The following is a 13,895-nucleotide window of genomic DNA, read 5'->3' as shown; positions in this document are numbered from 1 at the left end:
TTTTATAAAGCACATATTATAATACTTTTTAAAAGTATTTCATATGATTATAAAAATACTACAACTTGTTTTGCTGTGTCACTATTTTAACCAAATTCATTTTCCCTTACAAACACTAACATTTCAGAACAATATTTAAGCCCTACACTGAATGCCACCATTGTCATGAGGCACAGTCTTGAAAAATGTTTTCACTCCCAGACAAATAGACAAATTAACCCAGATTAACCCAAATTGTATGGCAGAATGTTTCTCAGCTAGGCTTCCATTACCAAAATTTCCTTGGAGTGCATTTTAATTAGTAAAAGTACTTAATAATGCTGCAGACAAATAACAATATCCACTCAGTCAACAATTTTTACATGCTGTGAAAATAATAAATAAATAATAATGAAGCACATACTGTAGATATAAATCACTATATAAAAATTAAATCACCCTTAGTGGGCAGGCAGTATTTACACAGGGAAAGCAGACACAGTTAAGTATCTTTTTGACAATGTCCTATTGATTGTTAAAGAGCTGGAGATGTTTAGCCTGTAGAAGAGAAGGATGAAAGGAGACATGATTGCCATGTTTAAATATTTGAAAGGCTGTCATAAGGAAGAGGGAGAAATATATTCGAGTGTCATCAGCATACTGATAACACTCCGCCCTATGCCTATGGATGATCTCTCCTGAGTGTTTCATGTAAATATTTAAAAGCATTTTGGATAGAATGGCACCTTGTGAGATGCCACATAATAGCTCTTTTTCTGGAACAGCTATCCCCAAGCACCACCACCTGGAACCTGCCTGGGAGGTATGACTGGAACCATTGCAGCACAGTGCCTCTGATTCCCAGCCCCTCTAGGCATTCCAGGATACCATGACTGATGATATCGACAGCCACTGAGAGATCTAGAAGGACTAACAAGGGACACACACTCCCTGTCGGTGTTGAGACTGAGATTCACTGAGGCGACCATAACAGTTCCAACTGCATATCATGCTCTGAAGCCGGTTTGAAATGGGTCAAGGAAGCGTGTGTCATCCAAGACTGCCTGGAGTTGGAGGGCAACTGCCTTCTCAATCACCTTGCCCAAAAAAGGAAAGTTAGAAACTAGTCTGTAATTATTAAAGTGCAGGGGATCCAGGGAGGGCTTTTTCAGCAGCAATCTAACTACTGCTTCTTATAAACAGGATGGAAAGTTCCAGTACCCAAGAGATTTGTTGTGATAATTTGTTGTATTTGGGAACGAACAGCATCTTCTTCCTGGATGACCAGCCAAGATGGACAGGGATCAAGAAAGCAGAGTGTCCTCCTTACTAGCCCCAGCAGCTTGTCCACATCAATTTGTATGCACCAACTGAAACTGACCCAGTGTAATTCCACTCACAGATTTGCTGGACCCCTCGTTGTTGGCCTTTGCTCCAATAACAACATCTAAGTCAGCTCTAATGCGAGATATTTTATCTGCAAAATGGTTGTTCAAAACATCAGTGAGCTACTGAAAGTTATAGCAATGAATTTGGAGAGAAGGGCACCTGGGTTAAGCCTCTCACCATTCTGAACAGCTCAGCTGGATTTGAATCTGCAAACACAATGCATGCAGAGAAGAAAGTTTGCTTTGCTGCAGATATTGCCACCTTATGGGAGCAAAAGTTCCCTCTATACCATGTCTTATCGAATAAAAGTTGAGTTTTCCATCATCTGCGCTCTAGTCATCGTCCTTCCCATTTCATTTTCCTGAGGCTATCTGTATACCAGGGAGCCTGATTTGTAATGTGTTGGATAGGACATTTGGGAGTAATTGTGTCAATACCCGGGCTAGATTTTTATTCAATTTATTAACCAGAGATTCAACAGGATCATCAGGGATGTCAGCCATAGAACCCTCTAATGCAGTGGTTCTCAACCTTCATAATACCGCAACCCTTTAATACAGTTCCTCATGTTCTGGTTTCCCCCAACCATAAAATTATTTCTGTTGCTACTTCATAACTGTAATTTTGCTATTGTTATGAATTGTAATGTAAATATCTGATATGCAGGATGTATTTTCATTCTTACAAATTGAACATAATTAAAGCATAGTGATTAACCACAAAAACAATATGTAATTATATATTTTGAAATATTTATTTCTAATTACAAATAAATTAAATTTTGTCTTGAAGTGTGGTGTAGCATGGGTAACAGTCTTAACAGAACAACAGTAAACTACATTTTTACATTTTGTGACGGAAGGTTGAGATTGCTTCTTTCTCACCAGATCAGAAATTCTCAAGGCAGTCTTTGCAAGAGCACAACGAAGGTCATCTTCTACAAAAAGTCTACTTCTGTATCTAGACTTGATAACCCAGCACCTTTTGGTCCCATTTGTTTGTTTGTTTGTTTTTGCAAAGGAGGTTACCAAATTCACCCTTACACATCTGCCAATCTTGCACTAAACAAAAGAGATGCAAGACATGGCTCTCACAGCCTTCAGAATGGACCATCCCTTAGGACTGTCCATAGCTGTGTGATGATGTTGTTCTTCAGGCTACAGGCCATCCTTGAGTTACAAATGACTCCTATTTAAGAACATGGCTGAAACAACAGAGAGGGAGAGAGAGAGAGAATCTATCCTTCGGAAGGGAAGTTCACTCCTGAAAGGGTTATCAAGGGGGAAAGTGTCTCCAATGAAGCTTTATCCCCAATGCTTGTTTCCAATTTTTTCAAAATCCAATTCTCATAGGGACAGAAAGTGAGGTGACATCTTCTGAACAGGTGCACAGACAGCAAAACAAACACCACAGGGGTGCTAACCCTTCCCTATGCTATTCAAAGCTAGTATCGCTGTGTGTATGGCTGGAGTTACACTTAAGAAATGTATATATTCTGGTTTACATACAAATTCAGCTTAAGAACAAATTTACAGAACCTATCTTGTTTGTAACTTGGAGACTGCCTGTATATGCTTAAGAGGGGGGATGGATTTGCAAAGAGTTGAATAGGGATGTGGGTGAGAAGGTCTCTTCTTTAGAGGGAAGCTGCTCTGATGTGACTTCAAACCAAACCTGGCTTTTGGAAATCTTAGACCAAAACCATCAGGGTTTTCTTGGCCAGATTATGTTGTCAGCATTGCCTTCCTCTGAGGCTGAGAAAGAAAGATAGGGGAGAAGGGGGGGGGGGGAGAGAAAGAGGAGAAAAGAAAGGGAGAGAGAAAGAAGGAAGGAGAGGGGGTCACAAGAGAAAGAAGAAAAGAGAGGAAGAAAGAAGGAAAGATAAAAAAGGGAAAGAAGGTGAGAGAAGGAAGAAAGGGAGAGAGAGGCACAAGCGAGAGAAAGGGGACAAGGAAGAAAAAGGAGGAAAGAAATAAGAAAGGGGAGGGAGAAAAGGGCATGAGAGAGAGAGAGAGAGAGAGAGAGAGAGAGAGAGAGAGAGAGAGAGAAGGGAAGGAGGGGAAGAAAAAAAGCAAGAGAGTAGGAGGGGAGGGAGAGAGAAAAAAGAAAGGGAAGGAGAGGAGAGGAAGAAAGGAGAGAGACAGAAAAGGAGAAGGGAGGAAGAAAGGAAGAAAGAGGCACAAGAAGGAAAAAGGGGGAGGGAGAAAGAGAAAATGAGGGAAGGATAGAAAAAAGGGAAAGAGAGGAGAGGGGGAAAGGGGGTGACAGAAAGAAAGAAAAAAGGGAGCGGATAGAAAGAAAGGGTGGTAAGAAGGGGGCGATAGAGGAGGAAAGAGAAAGAGTACGAGAATTATCAATAGAAAAGGGGGGATAGAGAAAAGAGGAGACAAGAAGGGAGAGAGAGAAGGAGAGAAAGGAAGAGAAAGGAAGTGGGAAGATGGAAAGAGGAAAGGAATAGAAAAGGGAAGGTGAAAGGAATTGAAAGAGGGAGACAAGAAAAAGAAAAAGGGAAAGAGAGAGAAGGAAAGGGGGAAAAGAAGGGAAGAGAAAGAAGGAAGGAGAGGGGGTCACAAGAGAAAGAAGAAAAGAGAGGAAGAAAGAAGGAAAGATAAAAAAGGGAAAGAAGGTGAGAGAAGGAAGAAAGGGAGAGAGAGGCACAAGCGAGAGAAAGGGGACAAGGAAGAAAAAGGAGGAAAGAAATAAGAAAGGGGAGGGAGAAAAGGGCATGAGAGAGAGAGAGAGAGAGAGAGAGAGAGAGAGAGAGAGAGAAAGGGAAGGAGGGGAAGAAAAAAAGCAAGAGAGTAGGAGGGGAGGGAGAGAGAAAAAAGAAAGGGAAGGAGAGGAGAGGAAGAAAGGAGAGAGACAGAAAAGGAGAAGGGAGGAAGAAAGGAAGAAAGAGGCACAAGAAGGAAAAAGGGGGAGGGAGAAAGAGAAAATGAGGGAAGGATAGAAAAAAGGGAAAGAGAGGAGAGGGGGAAAGGGGGTGACAGAAAGAAAGAAAAAAGGGAGCGGATAGAAAGAAAGGGTGGTAAGAAGGGGGCGATAGAGGAGGAAAGAGAAAGAGTACGAGAATTATCAATAGAAAAGGGGGGATAGAGAAAAGAGGAGACAAGAAGGGAGAGAGAGAAGGAGAGAAAGGAAGAGAAAGGAAGTGGGAAGATGGAAAGAGGAAAGGAATAGAAAAGGGAAGGTGAAAGGAATTGAAAGAGGGAGACAAGAAAAAGAAAAAGGGAAAGAGAGAGAAGGAAAGGGGGAAAAGAAGGGAAGAGAAAGAAGAAGGGAAAAAAAGAGAAAAGATTGGGATATAAAAAGAAGTAGAGGAGGTGAAAGGGAGAGAAGAAAGAGGGAAAGAGAAAGAGAAAGAAAAGAAAGGGATAGAACAAGAGAGGAGGAGGGTAGAGAAAGGGAGAGAAAGGGTGAGAAAGAAAAAGAGAGGGAAAAAGGGAGAGAAGGAAAGGAGGAGAAGGGGGGGGGATGCGCCTTCTCCCACCATGCACGCCTTTGCCTCCAAGCACCTCCTTGTGACTCCTGTCTGCCCCAAACCATCAGAGGAAGAAGAGGAGGAGGAGGAGCCCCTTTTTGGATCCAAACAACATCGACCTGGAGGAAGAAGTGATGGCTGTTTGGCTGGCAGAGGGGGCCTGGCAGTCATTCCGGGGTGGAGAAGGCGGGGGCCAAAGGAGGAGGCAGCAGCGACCCCTGTGAAATGGTCATTCAAGCCCCAAAAGGGCCACGACCCACAGGTTGAGAACCACTGCTCTAAAGCCTCCTGGAATTTCAAAGGACTCATTAGCCTTTGAGGGCGAACCATTTTAATAGGTCCTCCACCCCAGCAAGGGTAAGTTGTAGCTCTGATACTAGCCTTGACCAGAAAATGATCTGTCCATGACAACTCAGAGGCATTGATCAACTTCGCCTGCAGATCTGTATGTTCCAAGCTGAAAATCACATTAAGGGTATGACCTACTGAGGCAATCAGTCCAGAAACCAATTGAAATAGGTCCATGTTTGTCATGGATATCATGAACTCCCAAGCAGCAACTGACAAACTGGCCTTCATTGGTATGTTTAAGTCACCCAGAATATGCAAAATCTAATAATGTAAATGATATTTTAAGAAAGGATCTTAAAGTCCTTATACATGTACATGTGTGGCAGTTTTATTTTACTCAAAAAGATAATAATATTATTCATTTTCTATTCCACTTTCCTTGACCCTTGAATCTACAATGGATCTAACAAGAAAAAAAGAAAATAGTGATCATACGCGATGGCTGAGGAGAACTTCGGTTGCTTTATTCATGTTTTAGAAGGCACAAAGTAGAAAACTTGCCAACTTCCATTTTAATGGTGTTTGCATAGAACCTTATTGCTAGAACTCTAATATTCTCAAAGTGACCTTTTTTCAGGGTCAGAAGATTGTCCCATAAAACAAAACTGCAAAAGCACACACACTTTTGAGATTTTCCAGATATAAGATAGGATATGAATACAATAATAATCCCAAAGTACTCTACAATTTAAAGTTATTATGACTTCATGGTTATTTAACACTAATATTTGGCACTTACCTCCTCTATAGAACACAGAAGTTATAATAATAATAATAATAATAATAATAATAATAATAATAATAATAATTTTATTTTTATACCCCGCCTCCATCTCCCAACGGGACTCGGGGCGGCTTACATGGGGCCAGGGCCAGGTGAATACAGACAGTATAAAAAGCACAACAATATAAAAACAAATCAATAAAACATATTAAAATCACAATAAAGTTGTGAAACACCTCTTTAAAGTATTCTTTTTATTTCTAAAAACACTTACATAACAGAAAGAAATTACTCACGTAATGTCACTGCGTTGATAACAACCCTGAAGAAGACAGGCAATGAGATCACTGATGAACTCCACATCATCACTGTAAAGAGCTGCTTCAAGTTCCTAGAAGAGAAACATTTTTTTTTCACAAAAGCTTCCTGGTGAACAAATTCTGCAATTCCATCCTATTGAACAAATTGATGAATACGAGTTAAATAACAGGAATTTTAAAATAATTAAAGCTCTTAATATCTACACTTTTTTCTTCTTTTAGATGCTTTACCACTGTGAACTCCAGGGAATTACAATTTTGTTAAATTGCCATTCATAATGGGGAGATTATGTGTCTTCAATCTTTAAAGAGGGTGTTGAATATGCATTGTTAATCACTATCATAACAAGAATCTGCCATTACTTCAGGAACGGTCATCAATAGCATCCTGTATTAAACCTAGAAGTCATGAGCCAGGTCTCCTTCACACCAGTATAATCATAGTATGAACGAAAACAGCATGCCCCATATGTCACTGCCATTTTACATTTAAATATTACATCTACCAAATACCAAGTTCAGCAGCTGGAGTACTGATATATTCATGTCGCTGAGCAGTTTGGAGATGGATATGAATACCCTCTATCCTCTAAAACCAAATCTTTGTTACCCGTTGTAGATAACTGACCCACTTTTCTGAGAATGGAGATTGAGAAAATCAATTTGCTTGGATGAATTTATCTTGATGCAAATTTGTGTTGAAGAAACACATTTTAGGAAAGTAATGTTTAAAAGTATCAATCTTAATGTGAAAGCCAATGTGAGAAATTAGTTGGCATACATGCAAAAGCAGATGATCAAACATTGATAGCCAACTGTTACTTTTGAGTTACTTTCTTTACTGGCAAAGAAAGAAAGGCAGAAAAAGTAGGATTTCGGCTAGGTCCACTGAACAATATTCAATCTTGATACGCGGCAAGAAGCCATTCACTCTCTATATCCCTTCCCCCCCCCCCAATCCTTTGTGTTTCCCCTTTCTCCTTAAGCACTGAGCTGTGAGCGCAGAATGCTGAACTTCGCCAAAATGCTTTTGGTCTCAAGCAGAAAGGAAACAGAAGATGCAGCAAATAAGCACAGTATGCTATGCATAAGGGGCCAGTGGAAGGATGTACAAAATGGAGACATGCAGTTCCTCTTCCACCCCTCAGTATGTTCACAGAGTACTGGAGAGGAGTGAAAAACCTTCTTTTCCCCGCTCTCCAGCTGGCGTCACAGCTCATTAGGGAAATGCCTGTTTAATGTCTCTCCTTCCCTCTGCCCTCATGACTAAAATCCCTTCGGAGTTTTGCAGTGGCTGTTGGGAAAACACACTGCTTTCACCAAGGGTATCTACCTCACCAAGGCCTACAACAGAAATAGAATGAAGGCAGAATGAAGGTAAATAAAGATCCCTAGATACCAAGCTAGAAAAGAATTTACAGGCCTGCTTCAAAAAGCCTGGTTGTTGATAAGACTAAGATGCTTCTTTGTTTAGGTGTCTCACTGATGCCCCAACATTGACTCAGGAACAAATATCGACCATTTCATATGTTCTTCAAAGGAGTCCATTTAACTAGTAATCAAAAGAATCTAAAGAAAAATGAACTCAGCTTAACTATGCATTTTAAAACAGGAACATTTTGCAAGACTATTATTTACAGGTTCCAAATATATTTTTAAAAATATCAGAAGAAAAAGGAAGAATAGCAAACATGATTAACAAAGAATCAATATTTGTTGTAATGACAGTTCATATGAAACATTTTCCCATTTTAAAAATAGCAAAACAGTAACAAACAAAGTACAATACTATTCAAAATCATTATTGTATTTTTTTAAATTTTAAAATGTAATAAAATAATAAAAGCTTTTTATTAACAAAACACATTCACTCAAAAATGAACCAACTGTATGTTTAATTGAATCAAAATATTATGCAGTCCTAAAATTAATATAAATGTATTAGTTAAAATCTGCTCTATCAACGTACTTCATTCGTATCTGACTAGTTGCTCTCATTTGTGTGGCTGAGAGAGTGGTCTGGGCACAGGAGAATAGACCACTAGTCCAGAACCCATCGAGCTCACTGTCAACTAGGAGCCCCATACTGAGACCAGCAGAAGTCATATTATATCACAGTGTGATATGTGCTATGATCTGACTTCTGCTAATGATAATCATCCCTAGTAATTTAGTAACAAAGGAATCTTGTATACAAATTTCAGAGGGTGGAATTATATACTGCTAGGCCATGGTATCCCCTAACTGCTCTGCTCTAAGAGAAGAGAGGGAAAGGAAACAGAAATATAAAAGGAACATTAAAACAGGAGAAATGCCTCCAGCACTCTTGGAAACAGTACAATGAGTGTGTACACACAAATGTGAATACCTCCATGCATGATATAATCATATACATAACTCCCAGGCCAGAAAACCTGCAAATGACACACCATCCTCCAGTCAAGCGTACTGTCTGCTAGTCCCTTCTTAAGAACTAGTGGAAGCCAGATCATAGCACAGTAGGAGAAAAGGTATCCCTAAGTAATGATAACCATTCCTAGTAATACATGTGGCAAAAACAAATTTTTATTGAGCAATATTTGAGACTGAATGGAATTTGAAAGGTGTGTGTGTTGTGCTACCAGTTCCTCCCTGGAGTGACTTTGGCATTAGTTCAATAAATAGCAAAATAGTAAATGGTGTGCAAATTTCAGCACCAGCTCTATGATAGAAACACTTTCGCATAACTGTAAAGGAGCCTGCTTAAAGCAAGTACAGTGTTCCCTCACTTATCGCGGGGGTTAGGTTCCAGGACCACCCGCAATAAGTGAAAATCCATGAAGTAGGATTTATTTTAATATTTATACATTATTTTAGTAGTTATACACTATTTTAAGTCTTTATCAACCAATCGTGTGTGGATAAATCGCCTCCTTCTCCTCCTGTTGTTGCTTGGGCTCCTTTTCTCTCCCTTCGGCTTCTTCTTCCTCACTTCCTTAGGTTGTAAATTGAATTTTTTTATAATTTATAATAGTCTTTTAGAGTTTATTGAAAAACCGTGAAACAGCGAATCTGTGAAAAGTGAACTGCAAAGTAGTGAGGGAACACTGTAGTCCCATTTAGGGAGAAAAGCAGGATACAAATAAAGAATTATTATTATTGACACAAAGAGACAGTATGACACAGCAAATGAGATATATATGCTGGATTTCGTATCACAAAATCACAAATTAAACACTTCCCAAGCGTTTAGGATTGTGTGATGTATTTTCGGATGATGCACGCAGATCCCAGTAAGGTGGCCTTTTGCAGTTGACAGATCGTAATTTTGTCAATATTTATTGTTTTCAAATGCCGGCTGAGATCTTTTGGCACTGTATCCAGTGTGCCAATTACCACTGGAACCACCTGTACTGGTTTATGCCAGAGCCTTTGAAGTTTGATTTTGAGGTCCTGATAATGGCTGAGTTTTTTCCTGTTGTTTTTCGTCAATTCGACTGTCACCTGGGATGGCAGTCCCAACTTTTTCTTTTCCACAACCGTGAGGTCTGGTGGATTGTATTCCAAAACTTTGTCAGTCTGGATTCAAAAGTCCCACAGTATATTTGCGTGCTCATTTCCCACTACCTTTGCAGGTTTGTGATCCCACCAATTCTTTACTACTGGCAGATCCGTCTGTGCGATTTTCTTACAGCACTGAGGATATAATCAATGGTTTCATCAGCTTCCTTGCACAGTCTGCATTTTGGGTCATTCACTGATTTTTCGATCTTGGCCTTAATTGCATTTGTTCTGATTGCTTGCTCCTGGGCTGCAGGAATCAGGTCTTCTGTCTCCTTCTTCAGTATTCCATTCGGAAATCATAGCCAGATCTTCTCCTTATCAACTTTTCTTTCAATTTTGTCAAGGAACTGTCCATGCAATACTTCGTTGTGCCAGCTGTCAGCTCTAGTTTGTAGTGCAGTTTTTTTTTGTACTGATTCTTTGACTGATGTACTTTGAAAAGTTTCTGTTTTTTACTTCAATCAAAGCAGGTTCTTCACTTTCCTTTAAATATTCTGTCAGTGCATGTTTTTCTTCTTTGACTGCTTGTATTACTTGTAAAAGTCCTCTGCCACCAGACCTTCTAGGCCGATATAGCTGGTCAACATCACTGTGAGGATGCAGTGAATGACGAATGGTCATGTGTTTTCTTGTTTTCTGTCCAAATTGTCCAGTTCTGCCTGCATCCAATTTATAATGCCAGCAGTATATCTTATGACAGGTATGGCCCAGACGTTTATGGCCTTGATGGCGTTGCCTCCATTGAGCTTGCTTTTAAGAATTTTTCTAACCCTTTGAGAGTATTCTTTGCTGACCACAGTTTTTACATGTTCTGTTTGATTCCTTGTTAGGGATCATTAGCAAAAATGCAGAAAATACAATTGTACATGTCATAATACTTTTGTAAAATGGTCCGATCACCACCTGATCAGTTTAAGACTCACTGTGACCTCAAACCTCCGCAGGGGTGGTGGACCCATTAAGATGGTCCGCCCCAGGAGACTGATGGATCCAGATGGATTCTTGAGGTCTCTTGGGGATCTTCCTGTCATGGAGGCTGACGATCCTGTCGATGCCTTGGTAGATCGCTACAATAGCGAGATGTCCAGGGCAATTGACATGATCGCCCCCGAACGTCCCCTCTCATTGCGAAGAGTCACTTCGGCTCCCTGGTTCACGGAGGAGCTGGCAGTGATGAAGCGCTCGAGGAGGGGACTAGAGTGCCACTGGCGGAAAACTCGTAGCGTTTCTGACCGAGCACGGGCTAGAGCCGCTATTAGGGCCTACTCCGCGGCTTTGCGGGCAGCCAGGAAGACCTTCACGACTGCCCGCATAGCGTCTGCAACTAACAGACCATCGGAGTTGTTTCGGGTCGTCAGGGAGCTCCTTCACCCTCCTGAGGGGGGAGGGGCACCCGAAGACTCGGCAACTCGGTGCAGCGAGTTCGCGCACCACTTTGCAGACAAAGTCGCTCAGACTCGCTTCGACTTGGATGCTAGTTTTGTTGCAATGCCAAAGGAGGTAACTGAGGCACCTGTCTGTTCGAACTTGTGGGATTCGTTTCAGCTTGTTCGCCCGGATGACGTGGACAGGATCCTTGGGGCGGTGAGAGCGACCACTTGCTCTGCAGACCCTTGCCCCTCGTGGCTAATTAAATCGGCCAGAGGAGGGTTGGTAGAGTGGTTTGTGATGATAATTAATGCCTCTTTGGATCAAGGCAAATTTCCATCTGTCCTCAAACAGGCCATAGTGAGGCCTATATTGAAGAAGGCCTCCCTTGATTCGGCCATTCTAAACAACTACAGACCAATCTCGAACCTCCCTTTCTTGGGCAAGGTCCTGGAGCGGGTGGTTGCCTCGCAGCTCCAGGGTTTCCTGGATGACACCGATTTTCTGGACCCATCGCAGTCTGGCTTTAGACCTGGGCACAGTACTGAGACGGCTTTGGTCGCCTTGGTGGATGACCTCCGCAGGGAGCTGGACAGGGGGAGTGTGACCCTGCTGGTTCTCTTGGACATCTCAGCGGCTTTCGATACCATCGACCATGGTATCCTTCTGGGACGGCTCTCCGGGATGGGCCTTGGGGGCATGGCTCTGTCGTGGCTTCAGTCCTTCCTGGAGGGCCGTTCCCAGTTGGTGAAGCTGGGGGACACCTGCTCAGACCCCTGGCCTTTGACCTGTGGGGTCCCGCAAGGTTCCATTCTGTCCCCCATGCTTTTTAACATCTACATGAAACCGCTGGGAGAGGTCATCCGGAGTTTTGGAGTTCGGTGCCATCTCTACGCAGATGACACTCAACTCTACTACTCCTTTCCACCGAACTCCAAGGAAGCCCCCCAGATACTGAACCAGTGCTTGGCAGCTGTGATGGGCTGGATGAGGGCGAATAAGCTGAAGCTTAATCCCGACAAGACAGAGGTCCTCCAGGTCAGTCGTATGTCCGATCGGGGTATTGGGTGGCTACCTGTGCTTGACGGGGTCGCACTCCCCCTGAAGGCGCAGGTCCGCAGTTTGGGGGTCCTCCTGGACTCAGCACTGACGCTTGATGCTCAGGTGTCGGCCGTGGCCGGGAGGGCCTTTGCACAATTGAAACTTGTGCGCCAACTGCGACCTTACCTCGTGAAGTCTGATCTGGCCACGGTGGTCCATGCCTTAGTTACCTCTAGACTGGACTATTGCAATGCACTCTACGTGGGGCTGCCCTTGAAGACGGCCCGGAAACTCCAACTAGTTCAACGTTCGGCAGCCTTGCTTCTAACTGGAGCAAATTATAGGGAGCGGTCAACCCTCCTGCTTAAGGAGCTCCACTGGCTGCCGTTCACCTTCCGGACCCAATTCAAGGTGCACGTGATCACCTACAAAGCCCTGAACGGTTTGGGACCCTCCTACCTTAGTGATCGCCTCTCGCCCTACGAACCTGCACGATCTCTTCGTTCGTCGGGGGAGGCCCTCCTCTCGCTCCCACCTCCGTCACAAGCACGGTTGGTGGGGACGAGAGAGAGGGCCTTCTCCGTGGTGGCCCCCCGGCTCTGGAACTCGCTCCCCAGGGAAATCAGGCAAACCCCCACCCTGGTAGCATTCAGAAAGAGCTTGAAAACCTGGCTCTTTACTCAAGCCTTTAGATAAAGATTGCTCACAGAAGCAACCTGTATCTGTGACCATTCTTGTACCGGTTTGCACCTTTTACCTTTGTCAACTCGATATAGACACAGGGTCTATTCCCATCCCAATTTGCACTTCCAGAATTTGCAGCACTTTATCAGTCACCTCGTGTCTACAATATTTATATGGTGCACCTTACCCAGTCTACTTTTACAATCTCTCAGTTTTAATCCATGTTTTTATTAGTTCTTGTTTTTTATTGGCTAATGTTTTATTTTATTTTTTTATTTTTTTATTGTGCAAGTTGTTGTCTATTGCTGTGTTTTATACTGCTACTGTTTTTATTCGGGCTTGGCCCCATGTAAGCCGCCCTGAGTCCCCTTCGGGGAGATAGAGGCGGGGTATAAAAATAAAGTTATTATTATTATTATTATTAAAATATCATGGAACAATCATACATGAACTGCTGTAAACATTTCTAATAGGATGCATGCGAGTAAAGTGGATAGAAAAAATATTCTTGTTTCACACCACAAGAATTCAAGGAATCTGAACAGTGGAAGATCCAGGACAGGTTAAAAAAAGTATGACATACTTTCTTACAAGGGTAACTAAATGTAGTGATGGCTCTGATTTCAAACGCAGGTTGGCCAAAATCATGGACGATGAAATAATAGTGGCTATGTCATGACAGGATATAGCTTGGAAATAATTAGAAATAATGATAATCTCAAGTTAGTAATTCATTAGTGCCCCCCTGGCATGGCTCAACTCATAAATTTCCTGATTAACACTGATGTTAAGCCTATATTTTGATGAAATTAGAAGAATGGAAGAAAGAAAAAGAGCTCTGCCCTGGAATAGAGTAAGGGAATGGGATGAGTGAGTTGTTTGCTTAGCTTACAATCAACGACTGGCCCCTTCAGAAGAAAGTCAGGTATCTTTGCTAGCCTGCATGGAAGTTGGTGGAATCTTTCTAAATATGTGTGGACTGGCTTCTTCTTCTCTGATTATTTTATTTTGGTTC

General features: G+C 42.2%; 1 protein-coding gene across 1 annotated transcript in view; it reads right to left on the bottom strand.

The window, feature by feature from the left end:
* Positions 1 to 13,895, bottom strand: part of LOC100554039 (chromatin remodeling regulator CECR2) — a 145,000-nt gene that overhangs the window by 49,762 nt on the left and 81,343 nt on the right. Inside the window, exon 2 of the mRNA XM_008110475.3 lies at positions 6,221 to 6,315. Within this exon, the coding sequence (XP_008108682.2) occupies positions 6,221 to 6,315 (95 nt within the window). The remainder of the gene's footprint in view (positions 1 to 6,220; positions 6,316 to 13,895) is intronic.

Source organism: Anolis carolinensis, chromosome 5 (genome assembly GCF_035594765.1).
Source record: "Anolis carolinensis isolate JA03-04 chromosome 5, rAnoCar3.1.pri, whole genome shotgun sequence".
Classification (NCBI taxonomy): Eukaryota; Metazoa; Chordata; class Lepidosauria; order Squamata; family Dactyloidae; genus Anolis; species Anolis carolinensis.
The sequence above is the reverse complement of the archived record's forward strand: the minus strand, read 5'-3'. Positions and strand labels throughout refer to the sequence as shown.